Here is a 24091-nt window from a genome sequence, read left to right as displayed (position 1 = left end):
ACCCGAAACGTTAGCTTTCCTGCTCCTCTGATGCTGCTTGGCCTGCTGTGTTCATCCAGCTTGACACCTTGTTATCTCTATCCACTTTCCTTGTACGTTTCCTTTAGACTTTTACCCTCTCACCTTAAACTTATGTCTTCCTAAATTTGACATTTCCAACCTGGGAAAAAGATTCCAACTATCCACCCTATCCTTGCCTCATGTCATTTTTTGAATTTGCATCAGGTTCTCTTTCAGAGACTGATGCTCTAGTGAAGTGCGGGTTTGTCGAGCCTCTCCTTGTAGCTAATACCACTCCAATCCAGGCAATGTCCTGGTAAACCTTTTGCCCAATCTCCAAAGCCTCCACACCCTTACAATAGTATCGTGACTGGTAATGTTCTCAAATGTACTCCCGATGTGGCCTAACTCAAATTTTAGTGACTTGCCATTTCTTTACTCAATGCCATGACTGGTGAGGATAAACATAACACCACCTTATCCAATTATCCTCTGTGTATCAATGCTTATGAGGGTCCTGCCTTTTACCGTATGCTTTCCTCTTATGTCTGACTTCCCAAAATGCCTCACCTCACACTTGTTCAGATCAATCTCCATCTGTCATTTCTCTGCCAACTTTCAAATTGATCTATACCTGCTGTATCCTTTGACAACTTTCCTCCTTATCCACAACTCCACTAATTTTCATAGTGTCTGCAAACATAGTAATCAGACCACCTACTGTTTCATTCAAATGTATATTACAAACAATAGAGGTCCCAGCACTGATCCTTTTGGAACACCAGTCAGAAAAACAGCTCTCTACAACTGCCCTCTCCCTTCTCCAATCAAGCCAGTTTTGTATCCAATTTGCCAACTAACTGTGGATCCCATGTGACTTAATCTTCTGGAGCAGCTTAGCATTAACAACCTTGTCAAATGCTTTAGGAAAGTCGATGGAGACAACATCCATTGTCCTACCCTCACCAATCCTCTTCATCACTTCTTCAAAAAACTCAATCAAATTTGTGAGACAAGACATGCCCCACATAAAGCCATGCTGACTCTCCCTAAATTATTCCTGTTGCCCTTCTTAAACAAAGGAAAAGCATTGATTATTCTCCAGTCTTCTGGAACCTCGCCTGTGGCTAAAGAGGATACATCAGGTGAGTGTCATCAGGTTGGCTATGAGGCACTGAGTCCATTGATATTGAATTTCCTGTGACAGTGCTTCTGCTGACACTGCCAATCTTGGGCAGGGCTTCTGGAGATGATTGATGTTTACATCACCTGACAGGAGTTGATAACTGCTGGACTGACTATTGCCTAATTCAGTCTGCTGCCTCCATCAGCTTGTTACACTGTCTTATTGGTGTGATACCCTTTGTCTACTTTCGGACAAAACAAAAAACTTTAATGATCAATACTTCTGGCACTTTATCTGTGTAACTATTTCATCTAACAAATTTTGCATAAAGTAGGTTTCTGTTTGTCTAACAATAACAACATAAATGCAGCAAAATAGTTGCCAAGGTCAGGTTATCACAAAATCGTCCTTTCACTGCTTCTACAACAACCAGGTTACAGATTTAACAGTAGAATTGTTCTTATCTGCTTTGAGAATTTAAAAGAAAAGTCATGCAGGTTCCTGTGGGCCATATCCTAAATGTTATGTAGGCATTAGAATGACATTGATTTTTCAGTGATTGTTTCAATGCAGGTAGCAGATTTGGATGATGAATTTGCTGAATTGGTTCTTGAAGAGTTAAGTGAAGAGCCAGATGCAGTACCTGCTGCAAAAGTGAGTTCTGTAATTTTCTTTTGAATACTGTGATCTTTACCTTTCAATGAGCAGGATTTTACCCAGTGGTTTCTGATCTGGCTGAATTACAGGCCAGGAAACTAGACTATGCAAGAGGCACACTCTGTACTGCTTTTGTAATATTTAAATTATAAAATGGATTTTACAGCCAGGTCAAAGTGTGCCCTGCTATCTGCAAGCGACTGGAGACTCTCAGCCTCTCTTTATTGCTATTATTAATTTACGGGATGTAGGATCAGCCTGATTTATTGCCTATCCCTAATTGCCCTGGAACTGAGTGACTTGCTGTGAGGGCAGTTGAGTTAATGTGGGTTTGGAATCATGTGTACGCCAGATCAAATATGGTCAGCCGACTTCTTCCTAAAAGAAGTTAATGAGCCACATTGGTTTTTAGCAAATTTGACAGTGGTTATATATTCACAATTAGACTAGGTTGTAATTGCAAATTTTTGTTGAATTCAAATTTTAACCCATATCTCAGACGCTGGAATTCTGGATTACATTACCACTATGTTACTGCTTCCCCTTAAAGTGGCCCTTAATATATCATATCACCAACACATCACATGCTGATGGAAACCCCAAAGCATATCAGTGACTGTATCGGCGCCGCCGCATGCTCCCAAGAGGAGCTCGAACAGTTCATCCATTTCACCAAGACCTTTCACTCCAACCTCCGGTTTACCTGGACCATCTCCAATACATCCCTCACCTTCCTGGACCTTTCTGCCTCCATCTCAGGCAACCACCTACACACCGATGTCCATTTCAAGTCGACCAACTCCCTCAGCTACCTGGAATACACCACCTCCCACCCACCTTCCAGCAAAAATTCCATCCCCTATTCCCAATTCCTTCGCCTCCGCCGCATCTGCTCCCAGGATGAGGCATTCCACTCCCGTACATCCCAGATGTCCTTATTCCTCAAGGACCGCAACTGCCCCCCCCCCCCACAGTGGTCGAGAACACCCTTGACCATGTCTCCCGCATTTCTCACACCTCATCCCTCATACCCCATACCCACAATAACTGCCAAAAGAGAATCCCCCTAGTCCTCACATACCACCCAACCAAACTCCAGATTCAATGCATCATCCTCCAACACTTCCACCATCTACAATCTGACCCCATCACTAAAGACGTTTTTCCAACCCCACCCTTGTCTGCCTTCCGGACACACCACTCTCTCCGGGACTCCCTTGTCCGCTCCACACTTCCCCCCTCACCCCACCACCCTGGCACTTGCCCCTGCAACCGCAGAAAGTGCTACACCAGCCCCCCACACCTCCTCGCTCACCCCCATTTCAGGGCCCAAGATGACTTTCCACGTCAAGCAGATGTTCACCTGCACATCCGCCAATGTGGTGTACTGTATCCGCTGTACTCGGTGTGGCTCCCTCAACATTGGGGAAACCAAACAGTGGCTTGGGCACCACTTTGTAGAACACCTGCGCTCAGTTTGCAATAAACAACTGCACCTCCCAGTCGCGAACCATTTCAACTCCCCCTCCCATTCCTTAGACGACATGTCCATCCTGGGCCACCTGCAGTGCCATAATGATGCCACCAATAGGTTGCAGGAACAGCAACTCATATTCCGCTTGGAAACCCTGCAGCCCAATGGTATCAATGTGGATTTCACCAGCTCAGAATCTCCCCTCCCCCCACTGCATCCCAAAATCAGCCCAGCTCATCCCCACCTCCCTAACCTGTGCTTCCTCTCACCTATCCCCTCCTCCAACCTCAAGCTGCAACTCTACTTCCTACCTACTAACCTCATCCCGCCCCCTTGACCTGTCTGTCCTCCCCAGACTGACCTATCCCCTCCCTACCTCCTCACCCATACTCTCCTCTCCATCTATCTTCCTCCTCTATCCATCTTCGGTCCACCTCCCCCTCTCTCCCTATTTATTTCAGAATCCTCTCCCCATCCCCCATTTCTGATGAAGGGTCTCGGCCCAAAACGTCAGCTTTTGTGCTCCAGATCTTTGTTCTAGATTACATCTGAAGTCTTCCACCTCTAACTCCCAATTGTCTGATAATTGTCTATATTTAAAAAAAGATTTTCTTTTATTCTTGATTAGAACTTCAATATCTTTATTCATCCATTGTTCCTTAATCTTACCAGGACTTTGTAGTGACTCTGAAGCACTAAATTGCATTTATTTCAATGTAAGGGGCCTTACAAGTAAGGCTGATGAACTCAGGGCATATGTAAGAACATGGGATTGGGACTTGGCTGAAAGATGGACAAGACTGGCAGCTCAGTTTTTCCGGTTGTAGATGCTATAGGAAGGATAGAAAAGGATGCAAGGAAGGAGTGGGGGAAGTAGGGTTTTGGATTAAGGAATACATTACTGCTGGAACTAGGGAAGATATTTGTGAAAAATCGTCCAGTGAACATATGAGTATAAATTTCAAATAAGAAAGGAAAGACAGTAAGAGAAATTGAGAAACAAATTTGCAGGGAGATCTCATAAATGTAAGCATAATGAAGTTGTAATAATGGAGGATTTTAATTTTCCAAACATTGATTGGGACTACCGTAGTGTTAAAGTTTGGATGGTGAAGAATTTGTTAAATGTACTCAAGGAAATTTTCTTTATCAAAACGTGGGTGCTGCTAGAAAAAGAGCAAAACTAGACCTTTTGGGTAATAAGGCAGGACAGATGACTGAAGTAAAATTTGGGGGGACACTTTGGATCTAGCAATCCTAATTGTATTAGTTTCAAAATAGTTATGGAAAAGGATAAACCTTCCATAAAAGTTAAAGTTTTTAATTGAATTAAGGCAAATTTTAATGGCATGAGGAAGAACTTTCAAAAGTTGATTGGAGTGGTCTGTTCACAGGTAAAAGGACGTCCAAAAAGTGGGAGGCATTCAGAGTGTGATGATGAAGGTTAAAAGTTATTTTGTTCTGTTAGAGTGGAAGGGTAAGGCTGGTAAGATTAAGGAGCAATGAATGAATAAAGATATTGAGGCTCTCATCAAGAATAAAAGAAAATCTTTTTTTAAAATATAGACAACTTGATTCAATTGAATCTCTTAATCAATGTAAAGATTGTAGAGGCATTCTTAACAGAGAATTTAGGAAGACTAAGAGGGCTTATGAGATAACGTTCGTAGATAAGGTTAAGGATAATCCAAAGGGATCCTATAAGTACATTAAGAGCAAGAGGGTAACTAGAGAGAGTGATGGGGTTCTTAAAGATCTTTGTGTTGAACCTCATGAAGAGATACCAAATGAATATTTTGCATCTCTTTTTACTGTGGAGAAAGAAGTGGGGTCTGGAGAATGCAGAGAAATAAACTTTGATGTTTTGAAAACAGTTTGCATTACAGAAGAGGAAGTTGGGGAAGTCTTGGAGAATATAAAGTTGAATAAATTTCTGGGACCTGTTCAAATGGGGTACCCCAGAATGTTTTGGGAGGTAAGGGAGGAAGTTATGACACCGCTAGCAGAAATATCTGCATCATCTGTAACTGTGGTTGAGGTGCCTGATGACTGGAGGGTGGCTAATGTACCTTTGTTTAAGAAAGGAGAAACTGGGGGAACGACAGTGCCCGTGAGTCTGCCTTCGGTTGTAAGTTGATTGTTGGAGGTGATTACAAAAGATAGGATTTATGGACATTTCGGCGAAAATTGATTAGGGATAGTCAGCATGGTTTTGTGCGAGGGAAAATTGTGTCTCATGAACTTGATTGCAAGTTTTTGAGAAAGTTACCAAAAGGGTTGGTGATGGCAGACCTCGTTTATTTGGATTTTAGTGAAGCCTATATGGAACGTTGTCAAAGTTAGGTCACGTGGGATTTAGGGTGAGCTTGCCAATTGGATACATAATTGGCTTATCTGCAAGGGTCAGAGAGTGACAGTGGAGGGTTATTTTTGGAGGCCTGTGACCAGCGGTGTTGCACAGGGATCGGTTCTGGATCCTCTTTTATTTGTCATTTATATAAATGACTTGGATGAGAATATAGAAGGCATTGTTATTAAGTTTGCTGATGACGCCAAAATAGGTAGCATTGTTGACTGTGAAGAAGGTTATCTAAGATTACAAACGGATCTTGATCAAATATGTTAATGGGCTGAAACATGGCAGATGGAGTTCACTCTGGATAAATGTGAGGTATTGCATTTTGGTACAACAAACAACACTAGGGCTTACACAATTAATAGTAGGACCTTGGGTGGTGTTGTAAAACAGATGGACCTAGGAGTGCACTACATAATTCTTTAAAGTTTGCGTCATGTATAGACAGGTGTCAATAGAGTATGGAGCTGGAGGAACACAGCAGGTCAGGCAGCATCGGAGGAGCAGGAGAGTTGACATTTCGGGTCAGGACCCTTCATCAGGACTGGAGAGGGGGTTAGGATCTGGGAAATAAATAAAAAGAGGATGATGGGGCTTGGAGAAGGTGAGATGGCAATAAATGGATGCTCCAAGTGGTAGTGGGGAGTGGTCAGTGGGAAGGGTTGGACAGTTAGGTGGAGAAGAAGATGGACGAATTGAGTCAGGTCAAGGAGGCAGAGATGAGGGAAGGTTGGACATGGGATGAGTCCTGAGTTGGGGACATTTTGAAACTGGTGAATTCTACATTCAGGCCTTTGATCTGTAGGCTCACAAGATGGAATATGAGGTGTGTGGTGTCATTGTGGCAGTGGAGGAGGCCCAGGATGGACAGATCGCCATGGGAGTAGGAGGGGTAATTAAAATGGTTATCAACCGGAAGGTGATGTTGATTAAAATGTACAGAGCACAGGTGCCCTGTGAATCGATTCCTTCTCCCTCTCCAGTCCTGATGAAGGGTCCTGACCTGAAATGTCAATTTTCCTACTCCTCTAATGCTGCCTGACCTGCTGTGTTCCTCCAGCTTCACACTGTGTTGACTCTGACTCCAGCATCTGCAGATCTTGTTATCTCATGGTTAAAAAGATGTTTGATGTGCTTGCCTTCATTGCTCAGTCCTTTGAATATAGGAGTTGGGAGGTAATGTTGAGAATGTACAGGACATTGGCCTCTTCTGAAATACTGTGTCCAGTTCTGGTCACCCAGTTATTGGAAGGATATTATCAAGTTGGAGAAGTTTCAGAAGAGATTTACCAGGATGTTGTCAGGTATGGAAAGTTTGAGTTATAAAGGAATGCTGGATATGTTGAGACTTTTTTCACCAGACTGTAGAGGTTGAGTGGTGACCTGATAGAAGTTTATAAAATAATGAGGTATAGATAGAGTTGATGGTACTTGTCCTTCCCATAAGATGGGGAGTTTCAAGATTTAGCAGCCACATTTTAAGGTGAGAGGAGGGAGATTTGATAAAAGACATCAAGGCAAATATTTTACACACAGGATGGTTCGCATGTGGAATGAATTTCCTGATGAAGTGATGGATGCAGGTACAACTACAAAATTTATAAGACATTGGGATGGATATATGAATAGGAAAAGTTTGGCGGGATATGGGCTGGGGTAGGCTGGTGGGATTATGTTTGGCATGAACTAGTTGGATTGAAGGGTCTATTTCTGTGTTGTCTGACTCTATAAAATATCTTACTTAAAAAAAACAGTTAAGCTGCCCCTGATATTTTAAATACAGTTGAATGCAGCAATCCGCCGAATCACATTAGCACAAACAGCAATGCCAGTTTTGTGTGGAAGTGCATTGAAGAATAAGGGTGTGCAGCTGTTAATGGATGCCATCACAAAATATCTGCCAGCTCCGAATGAGTGCAAGCTCGACTATATGTGAGTATTTGGGTTTCAGTAATGATCCTATTTACAGCTCAATGGAGAATATTCAAACCAAACATTTGACTCCGAGTCATAAAAGCAAGTATTATTACATCAGGCTGACTAAAGTCTCCGTGAAAGAAGTAGACTTCGAGAGTCTTGCAGAAGAAGAAGAAGGTACAGTACAATATCAAGCCAATTATAAACCAAAGGTGTTGAAGTAGCTACCAGTGTTGGGGATGGGGAGCCCAGAGCTTCTAGAAGGATGTAAGGCTGGTGGAGGTTTCAGAGATAGGGGAGTGCAAAACCATGATTTCTAAATTCCAGATTTCTAAATTAAACTCATGAATGAAAATTTTCTACTAGTGGAAATGGAACAGAAGTCATTGCAGGTTGGAGGGATCAGGGTGAGGGCTCTTGTTTGCAATGGTAGTGTCCCTAATCCTAACCCAGAAAGTGTGGGTTCAAGTCCCACCTGCTCCAGAGTAATCTGAACAGGTTAATTAAAAACATCCAGGGTTATGGGTAAGCAGGTGCTGCTGCAAGATAGGATATGGTTAGAGGTTTAGGTGAGTTGAAATTAGGAGGAAAAGTTCCAGGCCAACCAGAACAACATTGGAATAACCAAGTCTACAAAAACACAGCTAAGGATTTTAGTAGCAGATAGTGACGGCAGGAGGAGATAGGAAGGCGAAAGTAGGCAGGCATTGTGGTGCAGAGGCAATGGAGTTTGGAGTGCAGATTCTCCATGTGCTGTGGTGAGGTTAACAATAGCCTGATTCAGCCTGAGGTCTGAATAGTCTGGGGTGAGCTGCACCCTCACATTGGGTGTAAGGGAAGTTTATTTCTTTCTGAAGGAAAAAGAAAGAAGATGACATCAGTGAAAGGCATATACATACTAAAAGAGTAGTTGATTAGAGACTAAAAAGGTCTCATGGACGTAGGAGCATGCTAATTTGTTAAATGAATACACTGCGTGTATTTGTCAAGAATGTAGTGACAGAGAAGGAAATACTGTAACTAGAAGGGCTTGCTGTTAGATACGTTACTGGCACTTAAAGTTAATAAAGCACCAAGACTAGATTAGATGCATCCAATGATATTGAAAAGAATGAGGGTAGAAATTTATACAGAAATGACCAAAATCTTTCAGCCTTCCTTAGACTCAAGGGAGGTGTCAGAAGACTGGAGAATTGCAAACATCATAACTCTTGTTCAAAAACATTTGTAAGGATAAGCCTGGCAATTACAGACTAGTCAGTTTCTCTAGAGTGGTGGGGCAACTTCTACAAACTATTATTCAGGATAGAATTAGGAGTCATGTGGAAAAAGGTGGATTGATTAAGAAGAGTCAGCATAGATTGCTAAAGAGAAATTCTGTTTAACTGAAATACTGGAGTTTTTGAAGATGTAACGGAGACTATTGTGAAGGCAGTGCTGTTGATGTCGTATACATGAGCCTTTATACTTTCGATACCCTGCCACACAATAAATTGGTGAGGAAAGTTATAACACATGAATTAAAAGATACAGTAGCTACATCAATACAAAGTTGGATAGGTGATAGAAAACAGAGTAATGATCAATGGATATTTTCGGGCTGGAGAAAGGTTTGTAGTGGGCTTACCCAGGAGTTGGTATTGTGACCCTTGCTTTCCTTGATGTAAATGATTTTCATGTATGGAGGACATTTTGAAAGTTTTTGGATTTAAAAAATCTTGAAAGCATTGTGAACTATCAGGAGATTAGTTTAGAACTTCAAAGGACATAGACAAGATGAAGTGGGCGGATGAAGTTCCCTACAGAGAAGTGTAAAGTGATGCATTTCTTCAAAAAGTACATAGATAGACCATGCTTTAAAAATAAAGTACAAGTTTAAAGGAACTGCAGGAGTGGAGGGACCTGAGTGTATATGTGCACAGGTCATTTGAAGGTGGCAAGTGAGAAAACAGTTAATAAAGCATAAATTAAGTTGGGCTTTATTAATAGGGGCATGGGGCATGAGCAAGAAGGTTATGTTGAACTTATAGGATAATTTATTATATTCAGTTTTGAATTCTATACACAAAGGAGCAACGTGAATGCATTGAATATCATGCTGAAGAGATTTACAAGAGTAGTTTCGGGGATGAGAAACATCTGTTAAGAGGATAGCTTAAGAGAGGTTGGGACTTTTCTCCTTGGAGAGAAGCTGGTTAAGAGGAGAACCTGGCACAAGTTTTCAAGATCACGAAAAATTTGGTAGTATTGGAGGAGAAACAATTCCTGCTTGTAAAAGTGTCAAGTGTGAGAGGGCCTGGGTTTAAATGCATTTGCAAAAACGAAAGAGCAAATGGACTGTGAGGAAAAAATGTTTTTGCATGACTAGTTCAGGTTTAGAATGTACTGCCTTGATGAATGGTGCAGGAAGGCTTAATTGAGGTATTAAAGAGGGTTTGAGCTGATTATTCAAATAGAAACAGAATGGAGGGAATGAGGAGAGACAAGAGAATGGTACCGAGTCTTAATTCTTGTGTAGAAAGCTGGTGCAGACATGATGGATTGGATGGCCTCCTTCTGCACTGTGACACTTATGTGGATCTTTGAAGGAAAGGTGTTTATTTTAGAGTACTGTTTAGAGGATAATGCTGTATTTCTAAGTTCCATCTTTTAACTTATAGTCCATAAATAGTCTGACAGTTGATACCATATAGTCATGCATTTTGGACAAGACAAAAAAGTTGTGATTAAGTAAATTGTATATAGGATTCAACATTGCAGTTTTTCTTGTCGCAGATGATTTATCTCATTAAATAATACCTGTGAAGTACATTTGATTATATTTTAAAAACTAGAACATGTTTTTCTCAAGCTCACATTCTCCCCATTGTGTTTTCAGACGTTGTTATGAGGATGACCTGTGTGCCCTTGCTTTTAAAGTTGTTCATGATAAACAGCGTGGGCCTTTAGTGTTTGTCCGAATCTACTCTGGTACAATGAAACCTCAATCAGCTGTTTACAATATCAATAAAAACTGCATGTGAGTATTTACCTTGATGTTAGAAAGTAAAGGATTCCATACAGTCCAATGGATGAATGAATTTTCTGAACAAAAGAAAACAATCATTTTGCAAAACAAGATCTCAGGCATTGTTTTAAAGTATGTGTATTATTTTAATTTATTTCTCTAATGAACATTGGCATCACTGTCAGACCAGCATCTTTTGGCCATCCCTAATTGCTGTTGAACAGAATGGCTTGTGAGACCATTTGACTGTGTAGTTAACAATCAACTACATTACTGTAGATCTGGAGTTATATGTATGCCAGCTAAGGAAAGGATGAGGGATTTCCTTTCCTAATGACATTAGTGAATTATATGCTTTCTGTTTACAAAAATCAAAGGTACTTTCAAGGTCTCCATTCTGAGAAAAGCTGTCAATTCCAGTTCAATTACTTGAATTTAAATGCCACCATGAGAGTTGAACCCATATACTCAGAACATTAGCCTGGTTCGTCCCCTCCCCCCACTGCACCACACAACCAGCCCAGCTCTTCCCCTCCACCCACTGCATCCCAAAACCAGTCCAACCTGTCTCTGCCTCCCTAACCTGTTCTTCCTCTCACCCATCCCTTCCTCCCACCCCAAGCCGCACCCCCATCTACCTACCAACCTCATCCCACCTCCTTGACCTGTCTGTCTTCCCTGGACTGACCTATCCCCTCTCTACCTCCCCACCTATACTCTCTCCACCTATCTTCTTTTCTCTCCATCTTCGGTCCGCCTCCCCCTCTCTCCCTATTTATTCCAGAACCCTCACCCCATCCCCCTCTCTGATGAAGGGTCTAGGCCCAAAACGTCAGCTTTTGTGCTCCTGAGATGCTGCTTGGCCTGCTGTGTTCATCCAGCCTCACATTTTATTATCTTAATTAGCGTGGGCCTTTGGTTTAGTATTTGAATGATGCTGCCACTGTGCCAATATCTCCACCTAACTATTTATGCTGGGATAACAAAGTGTGAAGCTGTTGAACACAGCAGGCCAAGCAGCATCTTAGGAGCACAAAAGCTGACGTTTCGGGCCGAGACCCTTCTTCAGAGAGGAGGATGGGGAGAGGGTTCTGGAATAAATAGGGAGAGAGGGGGAGGCGGACCGAAGATGGAGAGAAAAGAAGATAGGTGGAGAGGAAGTATAGGTGGGGAGGTAGGGAGGGGATAGGTCAGTCCGGGCAAGACGGACAGGTCAAGGAGGTGGGATGAGGTAGTAGGTAGGAAATGGAGGTGCGGCTTGGGGTGGGAGGGAGGGGTGGGTGAGAGGAAGAACAGGTTAGGGAGGCAGAGACAGGCTAGGCTGGTTTTGGGATGCAGTGGGTGGAGGGGACGAGCTGGGCTGGTTTTGTGATGCAGTGGGGGGAGGGGACGAGCTGGGCTGGTTTTGTGATGCAGTGGGGGGAGGGGAGATTTTGAAACTGGTGAAGTCCACATTGAGACCATTGGGCTGCAGGGTTCCCAAGCGGAATATGAGTTGCTGCTCCTGCAACCTTCAGGTGTCATCATTGTGGCACCATAGGAGGCCCATGATGGACATGTCGTCTAAAGAATGGGAGGGGGAGTTAAAATGGTTTGCGACTGGGAGGTGCAGTTGTTTATTGTGAACCAAACGGAGGTGTACTGCAAAGCGGTCCCCAAGCCTCCGCTTGGTTTCCCCAATGTAGAGGAAGCCACACTGGGTACAATGGTGGGGAATGGTTTCAGGCATTTCAAAATTTTAGTTTCACCATGGCTGCTTACAAAGCACATAAGGGCGGCAGATACACAGGACCACCTCTACCTGAAATTTCCCATCCAAGTGACTCACCATTCGCTACCCCTTTTCTCTCTCTCTCTCTCTCTCTCTCTCTCTCTCTCTCTCTCTCTCTCTCTCACTCACTCACTCACTCACTCACTCACTCTCACACGCACGCACGCACACACACACACTCTTTCTTTCTCTCATACTTTCTCTCTCTACCTTTCACTCTGTGTCTTCCTTCCTTTGTCTGTCTCTCTCTCACCCATCCTGCCCGTCTTCCTCTCTCGTTCTCTTCGTTTCTGCTCCCCTCCTTTCTGTCTCGCTGCCTTCCTTTCTTTCTCTCTTGCTGTCCCCCTTTCTCGCTCTCTCGCTCTCTTCCTTGCTGTCGTGCTGTCATCCTTTCTTTCTTGCTGAATTCCTTTCTCTCTTGCTGTCCTCCTTTCTTTCTGTTCCTTTCTGTCTCTCTCTTGCTGTCTTCACCACCACCACCATCCCCAATGGCCCCACTCTCCATTGGCATTGTGGATGCCAAAGCCAGCTCACCACCACCTTATTGAGGGAAACTAGGAATGGGCACTAAATGCTGACCCTGTCAGCGAAGCTCACTTCCCCTGAACAGGGAAAAAACTTAGAGCACAGGTTCAGTGCACAGGAACTTAGAAAATTCATAACTCATAGGAAGCTATTTAGCTGTGATGGCACATTATATGAAAGAGCTATATGAAACATACTAAGTACATGGAAAAGTGAAGTCCAATTAGTTAGCATCAAGAGAGAGAGAGATCAACAGTAAACTAATTTCAGTAGCAAAATTGTCTTTCAATATGAATGACCTATGCCAAAATTTCCTTCTGAGACTGAGATTTTAGTCACTTTCAGAAACTAAAGTTATAGTCTGTGTAAGGTTCTGATCTGAGTAGCAGTTTAAACCTGTGCTGCCACTGACTCTTTGGAATGAAGTTCCCAATCTGGCACAAGCCCAGATTGATCCAAATAAAATCTCTAGCAGCAGTAGCTAGTATTGAGGTCACCACTTGTAGGAAACTTGCCGTAATGCCTGAAAGTAATTCTGTGCATCACACATGGCATACAATACCTCAAGAAGACAACTTGCAACTGCCTTCACAAGATATAAAGGCAGAAGCAATAAATGTTGACCCACCCAATGAAGCCTACATGCCCTGACTGAATTTAAAAATAAACATAACTGAGACGAAACTATGCAAATTTTTTTTTTAATGGTACTAAATAGAAATGTAATTGAACTGTTAACCTACAGAATGTCATCACTTAAATTTGGGAGTAAATCACAACTTTAAGTGAAGCTTTAATTTTGATGTTAAAATCTTTGGTTAAGTTTCATAAGGCCTTCGTTAACATGAAATCATGTAAAATTTTATAACTTGTAAGTGAAAAGACAATACTTTAAATGATTAAGTTCCTATATTGGTAAATGGAACAATTGTTAGAGTGAAATATACTTAAAAATACCGATCTAAAAGAAAAGACCAACATTTCGGTTGCACTTCTACCCTCTGCTTGTCGCGCCAAGTGTGCCACTGCCTGGGGTCAGCACTAGGGGATCTTAGCACATTGGGTACCAGGCTGTGCTGGGGCCATTACTTGTCTCTAGCTGTGTCATGGTTGACAGCCACCACCCTGACAATGACTGAGCTCTGCAGCAATCCCTCCACCCAAGTTCGGTCACTATGAGGATATATCTAGCCAGATGGGGAGAACAAATATGAGAAAGCACTGTATATTAAGTTGCACATGGAGCTTTGTATACCAATCATATTATTTCATGCAAGTAAATTTTATTTTGGTCCATTAGTGACATTCTTTTATTTGAAAGTACAAAATGCTTTGGGAAAAACTTGCAGTTTTTTTTAACCAAATATATTTTGTTCATTTGGAAGAATGAATGTCATCTTTTATTACCATTTGCTGACCAGCAAAATGAGACTACACAACCCTTGCAGCAGACTGCAATCCACAGCCAGAACATCAGTCTTCTCCACCCATCCGGAAAATTCAAGCGGCTTCTCTACATTAGACCACCATTTGTAAGCCAACATATGCCGCAGAAACTCCAGTGGCACAAGTCACCTTCAGTGACAGAGGGAGGGAGGGAGGAAATGCCAGTGAGTCCATCCATGACTAACACCAGCATGCTGGAAGTGTTTTGCAGGGCTGCAACCCTCTTTCTAACTTACTGCAAGTTCATCTTGGTGAGGTTGCCACTTGCAACTGGCTGCAAGGCCATTGGCTTTACTCCCCTTCCTCCTCTCTGGCATTTCCTCACCTGCTCCCCCCCCTCCCCCCCCCCCCTCCCCCGCACTTCTGCCAATGATTGTGGTCGGTGCCTCTGGAATTTCTGCAGCAACAGATCATGGCTCGAAAATGGCAGTTCAGTGTAGAGGGTCTGCTGGTTTTTTTTAATAGGACTGGGAGAGGAGACTGATGTTCTGGTTATGGATTGCAGTCTGCTGTGAGAGCCCCGTCGTTTCAGTTGCCATCTCAGGTGGAGGGGTTGCTGGAGACCTCAGTCATTGTGAGGATAGATCTAGTTAGATGGGGAGAACAAGCATGAGAAAGCTCTGCATATTAAATTGCACATGGAGCGTTGTATATCAATCATATTTACAACCATGAAATAATATTATTTTGGTCCATTAATGACTTTTTAAAATTTGAAAATACTAACATGCTTAGTGAAAAACCAGCATTTTTTTAACCAAAAATATTCTGTTCTTTTGACAGAGAACGAATGAGTCGTCTTTTATTGCCATTTGCTGACCAGCAAATTGAGATCCCTGCACTACAGGCTGGAAACATTGCTTTAACTGTGGGGCTTAAACAAGTGAGAGCATTGGACTATATGTTCACATTTTCTTGAAACATTTTACTTCACAGGATTTAAGTCAATGGCGTCTTACATAGAAAAGTACAGCACAGTACAGGCCCTTCGGCCCACGATGTTGTGCCATGGAATAATCCTAATTATTCGCAAGCAGAAGTATTGATATATCTATTATTGATTGATTAAATCACCCTCCACATCACATACACCCCTGACTTGGAATAGTAACCCAGAGATCCCTCCATAACAGCATTGTCAGTGTTCCTACACCACATGAACTGCAGGGGTTCAAGAAGGCAACTCAGTACTCTTTCTTGAGGGCAATTATAGAAGGATAATACGTCCTGTGAATTTTTTAAAAAATCTATTCCACTCATTGAACCAGAGGAAAAGTAATACAAACCACAGCAAATTGTTAGCAAGGCTCAGAATTGGCTGAATAATAATATTTGCTAAAACAATATGTTGTTAGACTATGTTTTTTGGTACAACTCTTCTTCCAGTGTTAAAGAGCTTCACCCTAAAACTTCACCCTAGACCTTGGCTTGAATTCTGTCTTGTGTTTGGTCAATGGGTCACAAAAGTTTCAGAAGTGAAATGAACACTGAGTTGCTTTTTTGTCTACAGAAATATTGAAGTGGAGAGAGGAAAGCTACACATACAGGATGTCATTTCCACAGGGTCTCCAGTCTCTGGTTTTAACTGATTCCAGAACTTTAGTGAAACCGCATTAGCCAGTTTTTGGGTTTTATCATTGATTTTCTTTTGAGTGAGAAATCAGAATCAGCAAGCAGTCATGTGCATGTTTTCCCAGATGTCCATGATTTTCCCAGTAACTTTTGATGGAAGGTGACATCAGCAGTGATATCAAGCAACATTTATTTTGCAATAACCTGTTCACTGACACACACCTTGAGCTCTATCAGAATCATTGAACTCCTGCCTTCATTATAGCCTTGTTCCAATCATTGACAAAAAAAGTTGAATTCCAAGTGATGTATGAGTGATTGCTGTTGATATTGGGGAGCTGTTGCAAAACTGGAGTCGATGTGAAATCTTATGAGGCACAAGTGGAAATCGCACAATGTAAACATTTGATATACTTTTCTTGCTCTCAGGCTGCAACTGGTGACACAATAGTTTCATCAAAATCAGCAGCAGCAGCTGCAGCTCGTCGAGCAGGGAAGGAATCTGGGAAAAATGCCATGGAACAGGATGATCCAGTGTTGGCTACTGTTGAGATTCCAGAGCCAGTTTTCTTTTGCACAATTGAACCACCATCTATGGCGAAACAACCAGGTACATTGCAATGTATTTCATAATAATTCAAGTAATGAGATTGAATTTCTTGTATTGTTCGCTGCATGGCTAATATTTACACAGTTATAAATATATTGTTTTCAGTTTGAAATTGATGCACAAAAAATACTTTTTATAAATAGATTTGGACCATGCTCTTGTCTGTCTCCAGCGGGAAGATCCCAGTTTGAAAGTAAAGATTGACCCGGATTCTGGGCAGGTGATGTATAACCTCGTACTCAGTAGTCATACATTTTCAGGTACCCAATTAGATGTCAGACTGCAATTCCAACTACAATATAAGTATGGTACATTGTTGAAATTGTGTACTACCTTATGCTGAACCCAGATTACACCCTATTTAAACTGGCAATGTGATGGTATGAAAAGATTCATGATAGACTGAATTTCCCCGTCTACCTGAGAACCATTTCCTTTTGAGAAACTTGCAATCAATCCACGATATAGCAATTTGGCACATGAGTGCATTCTTTATCACTCTGTTTCTACTTTTGTGGGGATGATAGTGGATAGATTAGTGTACAAAATCATTTATAGTATATTGTAAAATTAAAAATGTTGTCTAGACGAACGAATGCACAGAACACTGGTGAACAATCTTATGATTCATATTACAAGTACAAAACATAATTAATTATAAGAGTATAGAAACACGAATAAGTCATTTAACCCTCCACCTCTACTGCTGTTCAATTACATTAACTCCATTTGCCCTTTTAACATCCGTTGACTATGATCTACTGCTTTGATAGACTATCTTATGTGGAATGGGGGAGCTGCACATTGAGATAATCCATGATCGAATTAAGAGAGAGTATGGAATTGATGCATATCTTGGGCCTCTCCAGGTAGCCTACAGAGAAACTATAACACAATCTGCAAGTTCAAGTGGTAAGCTCTTAATGCACTGTAAGTTCTGTCTATTTTTGTTTTTTAAAGAAATTGCCTAAATGAGAAGTTTTACACAGAACATGACATTGGGCAAAGGCAGGCTATTTGGCCATGCATCTGCCCAGAAATAGGCACGTAAGTTGTAATTGCTCAGTAAGGTACTAACACATTACGCAGTGATTTCCTATCAGGGGCACCTTAATCACAGTAACTACAAAGGACATCTACTTGTTTCTAGCACATAGCATTGCTCCTGGCAGAGAGGAATTTAAGGAGTTTGATTAAATGTGCTGCAGTTAATTCCATTTTACAGCCAACTGGACTTGGCTGTGGAGCTGGCACAAAATGGAAATTGATCTGGCTTTGGAATGTCATTCCACTTCCAATCTTCATCTTTGGTACAGTTGTCACAACAATCTCAAAAAGTCGAGTGAAATCACAACAAATTTCAGTCAAAATAGTGTAGAAGAATGGCTGTTCAAGCAGCACTGCAGAAATTTGAGCATGTAATTCAGACTGACACTTCAGTACAATATAAAAGCAAAAGCAGATGATAGAAATTTGAAATAAAAACAAAGTGCTGGAGGAACTTGGCAGGCCTGGCAGCATAAGTGGAGAGAGAAACCGACTTAAAATTTTACTTCCAATATTTGAATAACATACCACATCTGAGAACTATATGAATGCTAAATGCAAGTCATTTCTTTCTTTAGATACACTGGACAGAACAGTAGGGGAGAAACGTAACGTGGTAACAGCTGAAATTTCAGTCCATCCATGGTTTGGAGAAGGAACAATGTTATTGCCCCTAATTGAGATTTCTGATCCGATAATGGAGCAATTTTCTAAAGAAACACTGCATGCTGTAGAAAATGGAATTAAAACTTCATGCCTGCAAGGTAATGTTGAAATGTAATCATTTCTTTTCTTTTTTTTAAATTTACTTGCATAGATTACCAACACATTCACCGATCGTGAAGCCTGATGCAGATGACATGCAAATGTATTTATCTCTTTCTTGTGTAGGTCCCCTACTAAGATTCCCTGTTCAGGATGTGGTGGTTGCACTACAGTCTCTAAGTGTACATCCTGGATCATCTTTGGCAATGATTTCTGCCTGTGTGTCCCGGAGTGTGCAAAAGGTAAGGCCTTGGGAAATATTGCTGTAACACACTTGTTTCTGCAGACAGTGTCAAATAGCTGCATTAGTCTACAGGTTAATAATCTAATTGAGCTGTTCGGAGAACACGATATTCTGGAAGGGAGACATATAAATACCACTTGATTGAAATTATATTGTTGCCTTGGATGTGTTCCAGCATATGTTATATAAACTGTTTGTGCTAGTGGTAGTCTTGGTGCATGGCTATAGTATTGAACAAATAGTAGTGTGATGCTCCATGAACACTTGCTGAATCTGCTTTGAACTGTTGATGTTTTACTGGAAATTTATTGAGTAATCTCTGCTGAATCTGGGAGAGAATGACAAACGGTGGTGCAGTAAACAGAGTTTTCAGTGCTTCTCATGTTCCGAAGGGCATCTCAAAGTACATTAAAGAGGAAAATGAATGGGTACATTGAACAGGAAAGTAAGATTGAAATTGAGAGAGTTTATGGTGGAGAACAGATGGCATAATCAGAAGGCTTTTGTGATTTTGGAAACACGGAACTAAGTTAAGTGGAGAGACTGCGACTTCTTTCAGTGGAGCATAACAGGTTGAGGGGTGACTTTGTAGAGGCTTATAAAATCATGTGGGGTGTAGATAAGGTCTTTTCCATAGGATGGGGGATTTTAAGACTATGGGGCATATTTTCAATGTGAGAGGAGAAAGATTTAAAAGAAACATGAAAGGCAATTTTTTTTAAGAGTGGTTTGTGTGTGGAATGAACTTCCAGAGAAGTGACGGATGAAGGCACAGTTACAATATTTAAAAGACATTTGGTTAAGTACATATAAGAAAAGTTTGGAGGGGTAGCGGCCAAGCACAGGCTGATGGGAATAGCTTACTTTGGGATTATGGTTGGCATAGACTGAGGGGTCTGTTCCTGTGCTGTTTGCCTCTGACTTTATAATTGTGATCCCATTGCTGCCATTCGCCTTTACGGGTGGTGGTGGTGGCCTTAAGGAAGAGAGGTGCTATTTAAGCTTGGTGAGTTGTTACCATTCATCCTATAGACTGTAACTTACAACCACTTTTGGTGAAGGTGATGTCAGTTCACTTGAGTGGCAATATGGTAACGTGAAATGTTTGGTTCAGGTTGGTGTCAAGCTTCTTGTTTTATCAGTCGTGCATTTGAGTGACCACTAAGTCATTGTTACATTCCTGACTTCACGCCTTTTATATGGTGGAAAGGTTTTGAGAGTCACAAGATGAAACATTCATTGCAGAGTACCCAGTTTGTTCCTGATTCCTACCCCCGCAGCCACTACCGCAGTCACTTGTCACCTCCATGGTAATGAGAAACTTACTAGTAATTGAGCTGTTGAACGTAGGGGGAGTTCGATAGCCTTTCCTTTATGAGTGATCGTCATTTCTCACCCCTGAGTTGCCTATTACATTTCAGCCCATATGTGAAAATTATCCATGCTCCTCTGGTAGGTTGATACTGACAGCTTTATTATAAGAGAAATTGTGAATGAAGTTGATAATAAAACTGGCAATGCAAATGCACTTAATCAAAGTGTAGAGCTGGATGAACACAGCAGGCCAAGCAGCATCTTAGGAGCATAAAAGCTGACCCTTGTGCTTCTCAGATGCTGCTTGGCCAGCTGTGTTCATCCAGCTCTACGCTTTGTTATCTCTGATTCTCCAACATCTGCAGTTCCCATTATCTCTGATATAGTGCAGAAAAGGTTTTTTTCTGAAAAACTGATAGGACAATGGTTTATTTAAGCAATGTTTTTGGATGAGTCATAACTGGAGAATTTTCCACATATTGGCTAGATGCTAGCCTGATTTCCAAACTGGAGTGGTTTGGTTAAGTGAATGCCCACCTCCAGAACAGGTTTTCAATGCTACAACTTGAAGGTATCCACTAGCCACAATCTTTCCTGTATCCACTGTACTCCAAATTGTTTAAAGAGCGTAGTGTTTAGACAGCTGAGAAGTAGGGGTTGGAATCCTTCTCTGGTGTACAAACAGACTTGGGCTCCTCGTGAGAAGTGTAGCGAGCAACACCACATACTGCAAAGTATGTGAGTGCATTGTGTTGAATTTTCCATTTCCACTAGTCTGTACTGTGCATTCATATCTTTGTTTGGAGCTTTGCTAACAATATGACAACAGAAAATTCAATGAGAACATACACTTCCATTGAGTTCAACTAAAACCTGACAACTGGATCCATATTGGGAAATAGTGTGGTAATTTACTTGTTGAGGAAAAATTACCCAAGCTCATGTTTCAGTGTTACTGTTTACAGTACCATTGCGAAATCATTTTCACAAACTGTGACAGCAGCACTTAACTGTATATAATGGCAACAGTCATGTATCTGCTTCCCCTTGGAGAATGTTGCATCACTCAAGAAGTATTAACAGACAAGGCTAAAAAAAATGTGTTTCCTCCTTTAAAAGAGACATTTTCTTCTTGCAGGCAGCTTGCAGCTAGATGATTTCCATTACCAATGTGAAATCACCTGTAAAGAGGCAACAGGAAAGGAATAACCTGCAAGGCAACCTTGCTTTTTCTGACCAATTCCTCAGTAGTAAACCCCACATCCTGTTGCTTTGTGAGTCAGTATGTTGAGACTGTATTGCACTGATAAAAGGGAGTTTTAGAAATTGCAGTTTTTATGAAGCCTTAATTGTAGATAGGAACTTGAAACCTGATATTAACCAAAATTATATTTGTCCTTTTTTTTGACCTACATACAAAGACTCCATCTTATTTGGCCCAACCATGTCTATCCATTTTTCTTTGGTATGTGTAAAAGTAAGTAAACAAGCCTCTGCTTCCTGTGTGGAAGTAGACCATTTGTTTAATTTAGAAGCTCATTTTCAAAGAGCCAAAGCAAGTAATCAATCAAAAAGCCAACAAAGACATAATAGGATAAATTCACTGATCCCATAGTCTCAGCAGAGGATCCTATTCAAGGCAAAGTTGGGCTGTGACTTCATTCTTGATTTTAAAAGCTGGTATAAGCAACAGCACCTGTGAAATTTTTAAGACTGTATTGAAAACCCAAATCTTTAAAGAAGGGAACTTGCTGACATGACCCAATCTGACCTGGGGCTAAGTTTCATACCAACACTTACCCTCAGAAGTTGTCCGTCAAGTCTTTCATTGTACTAAACCACTTGCACCAGTTCAAGCATGATGCCCACACCCCAGATGATTTGGAAGATAACTGAAGATAAGCAAATGCTGGTTATAAATTTTGTTGCCTACATTTGAAGAATGAAATGGGTGTCTGTCATTAGTGAATTTACCTGTGTATCACGGATACATTTCTGACACATACAGGGACAAAAAAAAGGGGAAAAAGACCTAAAAATATATTGGTGGAAGAGGGAAGCTTGTGAAGAGCTTTTCTAGATGTACTGAAATCCAGGAATTTGTTTTCAATATTTCAATCCATTATGGATCATAGAATCCCTTACAGTGTGGAAACAGGCCGTTTGGCCCAAATAGTCCACACCATCCCTCTAAAGAGCATCCCACCGAGACCCATTCCCCCTACCCCTGCATTTTCCCATGTCTAACCCCATCTAATCTAAACATCCCTGGCACAATGGGCAATTTAGCATGGCCAGTCCACCTACCCTGCACATCTTTGGACTATGGAAGGAAACCCACGCCGACATGGGGAGAAGGTGCAAACTCCACATAGACAGTTGGCCAAGGGTGGAATTGAACCCAGGTCCCTAGCGCTGTGAGATGCAGGGCTAACCACTGAGCCACCGTGCTGCCCTCTATCTCGGACACAGATTACTATTATTGTTGATTTTTTAAAGAAATAATTAGTTTAACAAATATATTCAAGGATATCAGCACCAAGGGATTTCTTCAGTAATACCGGCATTAATTTTACTTTATCTTATAAGTGCTTACAAGGCCTAGGTATTTCTGGTTTCCTGAATGAAGGAGATTGATGGTTAGCAAAATATCTTGCAATCACTAGTTTTAAATATGATTTTAAAGTAGTCAACAGAATCTAGAAACACTCAATATATCTATGTATTTCTATTTAGGTATTTGGAAATCTAAATATAGATTTGTAATTTCACTACTCATTCATTCTGTTAGTGATAATAAGAAAACAGTACTCCAAGGATTCAAAATTTGGGTGAAAGAAATGGAGGCAAATGGGGCTCGTTGTTACTTATCTATAAATGGTACAGAAGCTTTGAACAAGGGCCAATGCATAGTTCAGCTCAAATATCTAAAGATTACTGATTATCACTGGTCCATTGTTAGCTTTACAAAAGCAACACTTTGCTATCTGCTTCATCAAGGCCATGTATTGAATGGTGTGAGGTTCCTGTGGTTTAGCTTTGCAAACTAAGTTCAGCGCACAAAGTTAAAATTTCTTTTCTCTCTAAGTGTATTTTTAATAATGTGGTAAATTCTGTCAAACCGTCTCTCGGTAACACATCTGGAGTCTGTAATTGTAGCCAGAGTTTAAAAAAGTATTTAAAATGTTAACTTCTTTTATGTCTTTTTCTCTGTCAATCCAACTTTTCTCTCCGATGCCAGTTCTTTTCTATCTTTGATGTGGACATTGAATTCACAGCCTCAAATTTACGTTTACTGCTAGGTCCTATGCTGTTAACTAATTTCTCAGTCCAATTGCTTAAGGAGATATATAGTTGCTTGCCCTGTTTCGGTTTTACATCATCTCTATCAACTCAGACTTGGTGCTTCATGCTGCACAACAGATTAGAAATCGAAACAGGCAAATCTAACAAACAGCATGAGCTTCTAACGTCATCCGCTAAATAAATTTACAGTCCCACAAAGTAAGTTTTAATCTGGCTATAAATTATGATAACAATGAATAAGTCCAAATTTTATTTTATATGTACTTAATTACAATTTTATTTCAACTCTAACTCCTAAATTATCCTGACTAAAATCTGCTCACTCATCATATCTGACCTTATTACTATGACTTTTGGTCCTCCTAAAATTTAAAATTATAACCCTTGACTTATATCATGAATACCCATTGCCCTAAGTGTTTCATTTAATTTTGCATTTGGCCTCCAAACTCTATTCTTTTGTCTCTAGTTTCCTTTCGTGCCTTCCCTCACCATTAACAACCACACCTTTGTACCTAAACTGCCTTTGTACAAATCTCAGGGTTTTAGTTGTTATCTCATTGAAGCTTGCAAAATTCTTTCAGTGCTCCACAGAATGCAGAAAGGATGTCTTCCCTTACTGGGAAGTCTAGAACCAGGATAGATCTGCTTGGAATAAGATGTAAGGTTATTTATGGCTGAAATGAGGAGGAATTTCTTCACTCAGATTGGTGATTCTTTGGGGCTGTTCTCCAGAGGGCTGTGCAGGATTGTTGACTGAATATACTTGAGGTTGAGATGGATAGATTTCCAGATGTTAAAGATATCAAGGGATGTGGGGATAAACTAGGGCATTAACATTAAAGTGGAAGATAATCCATGAAAAAGTTGAATGGCAGAGCAGGTTTGGTCATGGGGGTAAATGATCTGTTTACTGTGTTCCTGCGCTTTTCTTTTACAGCCTTCAGCTTTAGC

The 24091-nt window shown here is 41.1% G+C and overlaps 1 protein-coding gene across 3 annotated transcripts in view; it reads left to right on the top strand.

Annotated features, from left to right (window-relative positions):
* Positions 1-24091, top strand: part of gfm2 (GTP dependent ribosome recycling factor mitochondrial 2) — a 62779-nt gene that overhangs the window by 35771 nt on the left and 2917 nt on the right. For all 3 annotated transcript variants that reach the window (XM_048526949.2, XM_048526948.2, XM_048526950.2), the window contains 9 exons: positions 1700-1780; positions 7397-7545; positions 10409-10549; positions 15063-15162; positions 16281-16461; positions 16605-16681; positions 17235-17373; positions 18087-18272; positions 18400-18515. In XM_048526949.2, the coding sequence (XP_048382906.1) occupies positions 1700-1780; positions 7397-7545; positions 10409-10549; positions 15063-15162; positions 16281-16461; positions 16605-16681; positions 17235-17373; positions 18087-18272; positions 18400-18515 (1170 nt within the window). The remainder of the gene's footprint in view (positions 1-1699; positions 1781-7396; positions 7546-10408; positions 10550-15062; positions 15163-16280; positions 16462-16604; positions 16682-17234; positions 17374-18086; positions 18273-18399; positions 18516-24091) is intronic.

The sequence above is a fragment of the Stegostoma tigrinum genome, chromosome 3 (genome assembly GCF_030684315.1).
Source record: "Stegostoma tigrinum isolate sSteTig4 chromosome 3, sSteTig4.hap1, whole genome shotgun sequence".
Taxonomy (NCBI): domain Eukaryota; kingdom Metazoa; phylum Chordata; class Chondrichthyes; order Orectolobiformes; family Stegostomatidae; genus Stegostoma; species Stegostoma tigrinum.
This window is presented reverse-complemented; position numbering and strand designations above follow the sequence as displayed.